The sequence below is a fragment of the Neopelma chrysocephalum genome, unplaced genomic scaffold, assembly GCF_003984885.1.
Source record: "Neopelma chrysocephalum unplaced genomic scaffold, ASM398488v2 Primary Assembly neopelma1_137, whole genome shotgun sequence".
Lineage (NCBI taxonomy): Eukaryota > Metazoa > Chordata > Aves > Passeriformes > Pipridae > Neopelma > Neopelma chrysocephalum.
Window position 1 is genome coordinate 576,028 of NW_020897799.1, and position 11,642 is coordinate 587,669.

Genomic DNA, 11,642 nt, shown 5'->3' on the forward strand with positions numbered 1-11,642 from the left:
TCTTCTCCCAGCTGCAGGACATAAACCTGACCGGTGCAGTACCACATTGTTTTCAGGTTGCGGCAACACGGTTTTAACAACTAAAAATTCATGGTAAGTCACTCACCAATTTGTGGTGCAACAGAAAGGGCTTGATAGTAAAACCGCTCCGCCAGCAGCTCCGTGTCCACACCTGCCAGCTCATTCTGGTAGCGAGCTGAAAGGAAACCACACACCGCACATCAGAAACCCGAAGGCAGCGCCTGCTCTTCCCCACTGCAGCGCAGCACAGTTTCCCTACAGATTAAAGACATGACAGTAATTGACATACTGGCCAAGTCAACAAATCCATCAAAGAACTGCTCTTGGCAAACACAACAACACACAGGGTTGGCCAGGCCTGTCTGAAGTTTTTTGTACCTGCTCACACCACACACCACAAGCTCTGCCCCTTCCGGGGGGGGCCCTCCGCACTTGCAGCAGCACGTGAGCAAAGCGAAGATGTTCTGCTCCATGTGTTATTCATCTGTCCTTGAAGTAACTCAGAGTTGTGCTCTACTTTCCAATACCTCAGACTATACTCTACTACAGCAGAGTGTGAAATCTAAGTCAAGTCAGCTGACTTAATAAAATATCTGGCTGTGGCTAGACTGGACTTTATTAAATTTTTTTTTTCTGTTTTTTGAAAAACATAGGCATTTTGGAAACCTTAGGTGACAGCACTGTGAAGAGGTGAGCATGTTTCTCTCCCACCACTCAGGTAAGTCATTCTTACTATCCCAGAAGACATTTATTTGCAATGCCATTTTCAGGCTGATTCACGCACAACAATAATCCCAAACAGCTTTCACCAGCTTGGAGGCTCCAGAGTGTCAGACACACGTACCCATGCAGCACTTTCAAGAGCTGCTTTCCACACAGTACATGCTCACTCCCACATGTTCACAATCAAGAAGCTGACACACTTACCACACACTTCAGGAGGGTGTCACTGTGGGACAGACATGCCTGCTATAGAAAGCATGACACACAGCCAGGCACAATGACAAAGAACCTGGGGCTTTGCAGTAGCAAAACTCTGGACTGATACACAATATTGCTTAAATCTGATTTTCTGTCCCACTGGTGCTGATGGCAGTGGCTCCATAAGGCAAGTCAGAACTGAGCAGTCAACTTGCTTTGAGTTTCCTTTACACTGTCCAAACCACGTAAATAAAAGAAAAGGTTTCAATTTTTACACACTCACAGCTGGTTATCAGCAACAAACTCTCATCTACCTGCCCAAAAGCAAAGTTCAGCCATGAGGATTTCAGCTTATCCCAGTCTGTGACAAAGGGGTCAGAGGGAAACAGAATCTGCAAGTAACCTCAACTGGTGCCTAACAGTGACGGCCTTGCATGGTACAGGCACCATCTCTTTCCTGTTTCAAAGGCTGCCCTGAGGGGCGATGCTGTTCTTACCCAGATCTCCCAGGTAAACCAGACATCGGTGACACGCCATCTGCGCCCACTCCATCTCCTTCTCCGACGCAGACACGGGCTTCTTGCAGCCTACAGTAAACATGAAATCACAGCACTGGGTGGAGGCTGCTGGGAAGACACAGGAGCCACCCAAGCCTCTGCCCAAGACACCCAAACCAAAGCCCCCACAGTCAGACCCCACTGCTGACTGCTGCCTGTGGCATCTTATAAAGCAGCAGTGGGTCACTCTTGTTGCCAAAATGTGGAAAATAAACACAGAAAATACTCACAGACACTGCTGCTCACCCACCTGCCTTGGACACCCTGCTGACCGGAGTGGTGTGTGTGACCACATCACCAACAGTCACAGAAATAAATGATGTCACCTTGTCTACAAGGTCTGCTGCAGAGACCTGGCTCCATCTGCCCTCAGATGAGAGGACAAAGGCCAATTCCTGTCTACAGGATCATATGATCATGTCAATACAGGACTGAACACAAGCTACTAAGGTTGATTTCATTAGCATGGCTAATGAGGCCTTTGGATGGGAGCGGGCACATATCCCTGGAAGCCAAACAAACTCTGTGCACTGGCACTGGGCAGCAGCACACAACGGGGACAGACCCTTCCCAACACTGAAGATGGAAATAAATTCATTGTCTTAAGACCAAGATCTAGACTTAGCACTGGCCAACCAAAAGAGAAGTAAAAGAAGGAAAAATCAGGACAGAAATCTGTGCTGTGGACAGGGCAGCTGGAGTCAGTTAGAGAGAACTGCCTCTGGACAATGCTGCCTTTGCATCCAGAAGGGAATCAAGCTGGTGACAGGGCTGAAAGGCACACCCTGGGAGGAGTGGCCATCAGCTCCAGGCTTCTCTAGGTTGGAGAAGAAGAGGCTGGGAGAGACCTCATCACTCTCTGGAGCTTCCTGAAGAGGTGAAGGTGTCAGTCTCTTCTCCCTGGCATCCAACGATAGGATGCATGGGAATGGTTCAAAGCTGCATCAAGAAAGGTTTAGACTGAACATAAGGAAGCCTCTCTTTACCAAGAGGGTGGTCACACCCTGGAATGGGCTTCCTAGAGAGCTGGTTGATGCCCTAGCCCTGTCAGTGTTTAAGAGGCATTGGACAATGTCCCTGACAACATGCTTTAACTCCTGGTCAGCCCTGAGTTGCTCAGGCAGTTAGACTGGACAATTGTTGTAGATCCCTTCCAACTGAAATAGCCTTGTCTATTCTATACTAAACTTACAAAGAAAAGGCAGTTCAGGCAGTGGAAAGTGTCAAAAGCAACAGGGGAAGGCTGCAGCCAGCTGATCTGAACTAACTGAAGTCATCAAACGTGACTCAGTTCCTGGGAAGGGCATGTCCCACCTCCACCCAGCCAGCGTGGCCACAGCTCGGCCAGAGATCAGGAGGCAAAGGCTGCTGCGCCTGCGCCTCCTCCCCAGAGAGCGGCCACCGGGCACCGGCAGCACAGGCTGAGGCTGCGTTCAGTCCTCCTGCTGCCAAAGACTCCCACCTTCTGGAGGAGAAAGTTCCCTCATGCAGGAATCCCAAAGAAGATTTTTAAGACTGATCCAGTCCTCACTCTGCCTCCCCCCGGCTGAGGTTAAAAGGGTCGAAATGAAATCTGGAGACTGCGGTGAGGAGCTGTTCCCACTTACCAACAGGTGTTGTATGAGTGGCATTATAAAAACACACAGCCTTAAATCTGTGTCCATGTGTGCTGCTGGACCTACTCTCCCTTTGTTTGCTCTGAATCCTCTTTCTCCCATTCACACAACCATCAAGTTGTGCCCACCCCAATCTGTGGTTCATACTGGATCCTTTCACATCCATCACTTCTGGATAGGCAGGGTTCCATCTCTATTCTCCAGTTACATGCCCACCTCTTAATTAAAGAGTCCAAAGACACCAAGAAACCTGAACAAGGGGAGCTTTTCACATGCAATCATCCCCCAGGGTACAAACCCACCTGGAATGTGCACTTTGAGGATTTATTAATTCTGCAGTACTGAGATACATTTCTCAAAGCAACAGTTGCCAGGAACATCTGCTTTGTAAACCAGCATTTCAAAGCTGATAGTGATACCACCATGTCCCAGAACTAAGAGTAGGACCTCAGCACCTAAACCCCTTCTTTTGCTAAAGACACACTAACTTCTCTTAGCCAGGTGCTGCTGTCCTACCCCCTGCCAGCTTTAAGTATATCAGTTAAACCCTTGCTAATACAGTTCACAAAACACACAGAGGTTCCATTTCTCACCCGGACCCACCCAAACAGAAACATGAGCCTTGAGGCCACCAAGCACAACCAAAGGCAAATGGACACAGACCACTACAAGGCAACTGAGGATGTGAGTGCACAGGCAGCCTTGAGCTGCTTCAGGACTGTAAACACTCTTATTCTTCCTCCCCTAACAGGTACAATACCTCAGATTCCCCTGCACCCAAGGGCATGCACAGAGATCACCTGAGCCAGCTGATATGAGCTACAGGACCCTCCTGCCCAATACCCAATAGTGGCTTTAAAGCCACACAGTGAAGAGAGCACAGAGAGAAGAAGGACCAAGAAGAGGAACAGTGTCTTACAGTGACTAGGATGTACTGAAAGAAATGTGTTGATTTCAAGAACCTATTCCTCTGTCTGTTTTAATTAAGCTTTTAAAAACATTCTGTACAGTCAGCAGAGCTCTTCAGTTTTCCATAAAAATCTGCCAGCATCAGACACTTACTAAATAATTTTCTAACGCTTTTTTCTGTTAGAAACCCTTCTTTCTTCCCTAATATAGTATTATAAAAAAGAAGTGCCATAGAGTAGAAAGCAGGACAGTCTGTTCTAGGCAGATAACTTGCTAATAATCCCTTGAATGCTGAAACAAAGATGGACTCGTGCAAGGGGAAGCCACCTGTCTGGGATTCAGCCTTGCCCAAGAGTACAAACCTATGAGAGGGTCTGTCACGTGCGTCCAGTCGATGCAGCACTGCAGCTCCAGCTGGTAGTGGGACTGGATGTAGAGCAGGAGGTGCTGGTAAAACCCTATGCCAGCCACCAGGTGAGTCCGGTACGCGCACTCCAGAGTGCTGCGGCTGTGGATGTGCTGCGAGAAGGAAAAGGAGCACGTTAATGCAGGCTAGGAAGCAAGACAGTGGGTAGCTCAGCTGTTAAGTGGTTTTGCACAGCTCTGTACCTCCTGCTCAACACTGTCGCCCCTAGTGGTGTTTACTAAGGGTCAACATCAAGGAGAAATACTTGCAACAACAATTAAAATCAAGCTGCCTGGTTAGAGCACCTTAAATATGCCCTGACCCCTGGATGACCAGGAGAGCTCACAGCATCAGAGCACTGTGAGGACCTTCCAGTGATCAACTCTCATAAAAACAATCAGAACTACTGATGAAGCCTCTTAAAACCACTGCTCTACATGGAGGGATCTGTCTTATGAAGTGGGGAACACAAAATATCAGCGAATTCTGTTGAAAAGCCCTCTGCCATGGCAGCTCTCTCAGCAGCCTGTTAGCACTTACCTGCCCACTGCTGAAGGCACAGGGCAGCTCCATGATAAGAATTCGGGAGCCCCCAGCTTCCCGCCCTGGACTCAGACCACAACCTCTCCAAGCAGATGAAGCTTTCAACTTGGCCTTATTCACTGCAACCACAGACCTTCTCATGCCAGAGCCATAGATACCTGCCTTTTTATTTGTTTTAATGAGCTGGATAACTTCATAGTAAACTTTTCTCCAGAGCAGTTCTTCTGCTTTTCTTCCATAATCCACCGGATGCAGGAACATCAGCTTCACGCACAGCTCCCGCAGCCTGGGACAGACAGCAGAGCATTCACAGTGAGCTGCTGCAGCCTCAAGCACAGCTGCCACTACAGAAGCATGGAATCCACTACAGAAGCATCCAAATCCATTACGATGGCTTAGCTAGGACATGTGGTGATGATACAGCCTGGATCACTCCCACAAAAGAGCACCTGGAAAAGCTGTACACCCAAACCAGTACTCTGGGCTCACCTGGCCAACAGTGACTTCCTAAAGTGCAGTAATGACAAGAATTGGTTTGACAGCTTAAAAAATGAGTAAGAATAATCCTCTCTGCTTTGCACCCCCCGAACCTGATTAAAGATGTCACACATAAGTAAAAAGTTTCTGCCCCACAGTTTTTATTACAAGGAAGGAATCAGTCAACACAAACACAATTTATTTCTATCGGTGACACCCAGGAAAGCATCCAGCTACAGACTGTGTGGTTAATGCTGATCAAATGCAGATCTGAAATCCAGCCTCTGCTTCCAAAATCTGGAGGAATCCCAGGTCAACAGGCACAGAACAAACCAAATACACTGAGAAACTCCAGATTCGACAGCTCCATTTGTTGCTTCACATGGATTTTCCCCAGCCAAACACAAAACACAAGGATCCTGCCCAACTTACTTGTTCCTCAAGCTGATGTTCTCTGGCTTGAACACGTCCTGATACGCTGCCTTATTGCCAAGGATGAGATCCAGTCGATGCACGGCCTCAACCACTGCCCTGCATGGGAACACAGAACCAAGAGTTTCAGGACAGTGGGTGAACTGGGATCACTGGGGTGTCCAAGTTAGTTCCACTGTCAGCACACCACCCTGTACCACCACACCACAGTCACTGTGTGATTAAAACAACTGACTGAATGCTAACAATCACTATTTTGATAGGAAGAATCAAACCTCCACCAATTCCTTCTTCCTTACCAACTTAGAAGTCTCAGTGACAGGTAATAGAGATATTCAAACCCAGTCTAAAAGAGGAAATTTGTTTTGAGGTTTTTTCCCCCCCGAAAGCCAGCTAAGAGAGAGCAAGCAACCTCCAAACTTTTTGAGTCATGCAGAAATACTTCTGTGAATCACTGCCCAAGACTTTCCTCTTGGAGGAGGAATCCCACACCACGTGCAAAACTCAAGCACTCAAAAGTTTGTAAGTTGTGAACAAATCAGACCATTCCAAATGCTGCAGTGAAATGGTCCCAGGGACTTTCAGCAGCATTAGTGCTGACAGCAAGAACCCCATCAATAGCTCACGGACAGCTCGATAAAGCACAATCGACCGTCAACCCTTCTGACACAAGAAGTCACCTCCAACCTCTGCCTGTGCTCTGCCCCTATCCAAGGTCACTAAACACACTCCTGAACTCAACTCTTCCCAGCTGTTGACTCTACACCCTCCTCTTTAAGCAAGCCATCCCTCAAGCCATCAGCCACAAATTCCACCAATCCTTGTTCTCCCCCTCAGCCCATTGTCATTCCTTGTTTGCCCCACACCTGAGCTGAGCCCATCACAACCCCAGAGCTGCTGGAACAAGGAGCTGAAGAAGCCGTGATGTGCTTGTCAAACACAGAACGGGGCAGCATCAGAGCAAACTCCTGAGATGCTGTGGCCAGACTGCTCCCACTCCCAAAATCTCCGTGCCTGCTCAACAGGAACTGCCCCGTCACACTTGCAGCACCACATCGTGACTGAACCTGCTGCTAGTGCACTGATGGCCAAGTGGAGCACGGGGCCAAAATAAGCCACAGCCTGCAAGCCCATGTGCTGGGGAGGCTGAAACCACCACCACTTCCTTGAAAACTACAGATATTACTGCAAAGTAACTGATAGTTTTCTATGCTAGCCCCTTCCCAGCAAAGCCAATCTTCCTTCACAAACCCACAGCAACAAAAGGAACCTCTCTGAAAAAAACCCAGGACGTTCCGGAGCTCGCAGAGGAAATGTCCCATCTCCTGCCATGCCACAAGAAGCCTCTCACCCAAGGTAACTGGAAATGTCATTTCAGTAACCACAGAACCTGACAGAAGAAGGAAGCATGGGGAACAGAAGTGCTTTATGCAATGCCTTGAGAGATCAAAACACCACAAAGTTGAACAAACTTCTTCCTGAATAATCATGAAGAAAACCAAGGAGGGAGTAAGAATCACACACAAAATCCTGCTACGTCCTCAACATCCAGCCCCTCCTGCTCACTGACCTCTTTCTCACACAGCCTGAAGGGCCTTTGCAACCTCTGACAGCCCAATACCCTCAACAGCAAGGAAGTGAATAAAAAATGTTTTGGTTGACAGGTAACAGGCACTGAGTATGCAGCATCCAGACAAGCTCGTAGTGGGGTGGGGGCACACTAACAAGCCTCCCCCAGTTTAGTTTCCCCAAAACAGATCCCCACAAAGCACAGGCAGTGCACATCTCCTCACTGCAGCCTGGGACTGCTGTCCTGGCTGCAGCTCTCAGAGCCCCTCCCAGCGCACCAGGAGCTGACTGGCTTCCTGTGCAGAAGGGTGACCAGGGGAAAGGGGAACTGCTGGTTCACTTGATTCCCAGGGAGAACTATAGGAAAACTACAGTTGCTGCTTTCTGATATGGGCAGACTCCACCTCTTCAAAGCAGCTGTAAAACCACCTTCACAGGTGTGAGCACCAGTGTCCAAACCTTCATGTGCAAGTTAACTGTATTTGGAGCCTCAACATTGTCTCCTTCTCCTGACATTTATTCCACTCAAATTCCCTTATGGGCACACAGTTCAAGTTCTCTCACAGCCAAATAAGGCTCTGATTTTTTTATATCCTAAGGAAGGGTCACAAAACTCCGTCTAAGAATCCCCCTGAGTTCAGCAGTGTCAGAAATGCAGCACAACACTCCTGAAATGGTAGGAATTTCTCAAAGAGCAGTTGCCAGACCCCCTTCCCAGTGACCAGCAAACAGACAGCTACTGACCTGCCAACAGTATCCATGGGCAAGAAATGTGATCGAGCCATGAAGGAAAGCCTACCTATATGCACCAGGACTCAAAGCCCTGCCAAATTAGAAGTACAGAAAAGTTTCTTTCCAGGGATGGGCTGAGCAGGGACACTGAAAGGTATTTCACTTTCCCCTCAAGGTGGCCCGGAGGGCATCTCCTGTACAACCTTGTTTCCTACAACAGCCCAGGATGGGCACGTGCAGACACTCAGTGCCTCTGCTGTTCTTCCAGGGTTTGTAAAGGAAGAGGGAGTTGGTGACTGGAGAGCAGCAAGGTTTACAGGCCAGGATGTGGTTCCTGAGCCCTAAGACAGGCCCCACACTAAAACGTAGACTTGTCCACGGGCCCCATGGTGCTGCTTGAAGAGGAGGAAGCAGGAGCAAAGCAGAATCTCTGACAGCTGGTGATGACCTGCCAGCATCTGAAGTGCTGAGGAAAGGGGACTCAGAGAGGACAAAAAGTACAGGAACCAGCCTCACTGCAGAAATGTTGGGAAACAGCAATGCAGGCCCTATGGACCACGCACTGGTAAAAATGCCCTTCAGCATCTGTGCCCAGACTGGCCTGAGACCACGGGCTGAACTTTACTTGGCAGTTAAGAGGCCAAATCCTGTCCCAAGACCCATTTTTCTACCTGCTGGGTTTAAATGTTGCTTTCAGACAGCACATCAGAGCCACAGAGGAGGCAAATCAGATGCCAGTCTATTAAAAGAATCAAGTACAGCACATGGAGCCAGGCAGGGTGGAAACGGGCCAGTGCCAAGTCCTCTCCAGACACGCAGACACCGATCTGTCCCCTTCCCTCTGTGTCATTAACAGTCTGGGATGGGGCAGAACAGCAGGCAGAATTATTTGTCCCCTCTCTGTTTCTTTATTTAGTACATCACTAAGAGCCACAGCCTCTGAGGAGTAAGACATTCCTCAGGGAAAAGACCTGCAGCCGTTCATCTCTACTCTGGCACGTGTCAGTCACAAATTACAGTGCCCAGAACAGGCTCCAGACAGGAAGAGTAACACCAAGTCCACAAGCTAATGGTTCCCTAGAAACCTGTCAAATAAACCTGGTCACCCAAAGCTACAATATGCATTGTAAAAGAGCACCCAGGATAACCCAGTTGCCACATTCCAAGGTGAAACTTGGGAACTATCAATACAGGAAGATTTGGAAAAGATCTAGGAGCACCCTATAAGAGCAATGTACACCCTCCTCTCCGAAAGGACACTCAAAACATGCTGCCAAGGATCGTGGGGACCTGAGCTCAACTCCCACAGGCAAACACAACACTGATCCCACGGGATCACAGTGCAGAGCTGGGACTGGGACAACTCACACCTGTGACTCAAAGGCGCCGCTTGATGCGACGGCCACGAGTTCCCAGAGACCACTGACCACACAACCCAACGGGCTGCTCCCAGGGCAGGAAGGTCCTGCTTCACCCAACCCCAGGCCAGGCTCAGACAGAAGGACTGACAGGAGACTGTTGAGGTGGGAACTTGCTCACAGAGCTCTCAGCTACGGAGAAGGAAATTTGTGGCCACTGCAGGTACTATAAATTCTGCACTGAAATCACGATGTTTCCTTCCTCCCAGCTAAAGAAGAGCCATCCCTGCAGGAGATGGGGTTTCTTTTTCTGCTGCAAAAATGCTCCGAAGCAACCACACACCTTATTCTGCCATAAAAATTCAAACAGAAGCAACCATCTTTGTCTGGATGACAATCCCTCATCTGGCCATGGGCCATTCCAGTGCCAAGAAATGCACCCACTGCACCTCCAAAGTGCAGGAAAGTGCTTGCACCAAACACATGATGGAAACAGAGAAATTCCAGTAACCAGCACTCAAACCTGCAGTTACTGCCTGGTATTCCCGGGCATGGACCCTGCCAGAGGCCCCAGCAGGAGGCAAAGCCCTGCCCTGCTGCAGGAGGGCAGCGAGGTTCCACGAGGTGAAAGGATATGCTCAATGTCACCGAGACAAAAAGAAACAGACCCCGATGTAAAATCCATGTCTTGTCTTCATCACTTGGCTCATCTTTGAAACCCACTGTTTCTGCTGGAACTCCACCACGAGTCTGCTGTACTGACAGAGAGCTGGAGCCAGAAGAGGGCAATTTCTGGGCCACCCTCACAACACAAGGCATGAGTGGAGCAGAGGGAGCTCGGGGCTGACACAGGACACCCTCATCCCACAGGATACCTCATCCCATCGGGGGCTGGGCTCACCAAGGCCAGCACGATTGCCCCAGTCTTGTCCCCTGATGCCATTTCCAATGCACGGTGTGGGGATACAGGAGCAGAGTCCCAGGGAGTGTTTTATTGGGAAGATCTGCAGCTGGAGCAGTCTTGCCCTCCAGACAGCACCGAAGTGCTCTGGCTCAGGCTCCTGCTCATCCCACCCTCTTCTCCAGCACTTACCACATAATCCCTGCCTACTGCCAAAGCCAGGGACACCGTCTCCAGCCCCCCTCTCCCTGGATGACCACACATCTCACCCTTATTCCACTGTATCCCAACACCTCCTCTCCTCTCAGCCCCCATCATCTCCCACCCCACCTCCCTGAATCCCACAGAACTCCGTTCTCCATCCCCCATGTGTGACCCATCCCCTTTCCCTGACCCCCTTCTTGCCTGCCTCCTTCCCCATCTCTCCATTCTCCCACTTTGCCTGAATCCCCCATGGCCCCTTGGTTTGACCCATCTCCCCTGGAGTCCCCAGACCCCTTTTCACCAGTGTTCCCCCCCCATTTGTTGCTCTGGATCCCATACAACCTCCTTATTCCCCTTCCCTGCTCCCCGGTCTTCCCTAAACCTTCCCCTTCTCCTTTCCCTTTGCACTGCACACTTTCCCTGGATTCCCTGCCCAAGTTCTTCACTTCAATCTTCCCTAAATTCCACCACCTCTTTCCCCTGTTTCCCACAATCTTCTCTAAATCCCGCTACCTCCTTCCCCCGTCTTTCCCGAACATGCCTCCGATCCCCCTCGCCCCGTTTCCCCAGGTCTCCTCTGGATTCCTCCCCCCGGCTCATAAATCCCCACTTTTCCCTCCATTCCGCAATCTCCTTCTCAGCCCCCCCCCCGAACCCTTCCCTGACAACTCCCCCACCTTCTTCCCTTCCATCCTCCCTAAATCCCCCTGCCCCAGTCCCCTTCCCAGACGCCGCCTGACCCTGCCCAGCTCCGTTCTCCCCTCCGGTTCCCCTCCCCAGACCCTTCCCCGTTCCCCCAGCGCACCCCGCCCCACTCCGCGCTGACCCTCCGCAGCCTCCCCTGGATCCCCCGCGCCCCTCTCCTCACCGGTACAGCCGCTTGGTGTGCAGCACCTTGGCCTCCGGCTCGCCGCTCTCGCCGGCGGCCCCGCCGCCCTGGCTCATGGCGCCCGCGGCGGCCCCTCGGCCCGGCCCCGCGGCCCCCTCAGCACCGCC

At 50.4% G+C, this 11,642-nt stretch overlaps 1 protein-coding gene across 2 annotated transcripts in view; it reads right to left on the reverse strand.

Annotated features, from left to right (window-relative positions):
* The window catches only part of SMG5 (SMG5, nonsense mediated mRNA decay factor), a 31,090-nt gene extending 19,487 nt beyond the window's left edge, over positions 1–11,603 (reverse strand). The window contains exons 1-6 of one of the 2 annotated variants that reach the window (XM_027699119.1): positions 11,515–11,603; positions 5,883–5,981; positions 5,136–5,259; positions 4,387–4,543; positions 1,440–1,529; positions 107–196 (exon numbers count right to left, since the gene is read on the reverse strand). In XM_027699119.1, the coding sequence (XP_027554920.1) occupies positions 107–196; positions 1,440–1,529; positions 4,387–4,543; positions 5,136–5,259; positions 5,883–5,981; positions 11,515–11,591 (637 nt within the window). In that variant the 5' untranslated portion in view covers positions 11,592–11,603. Of the gene's footprint in view, positions 1–106; positions 197–1,439; positions 1,530–4,386; positions 4,544–4,970; positions 5,089–5,135; positions 5,260–5,882; positions 5,982–11,514 lie in introns of those variants that run through there. The other variant, XM_027699121.1, reaches the window with a different exon arrangement.
* Between the last annotated feature and the right edge of the window lie 39 nt (positions 11,604–11,642).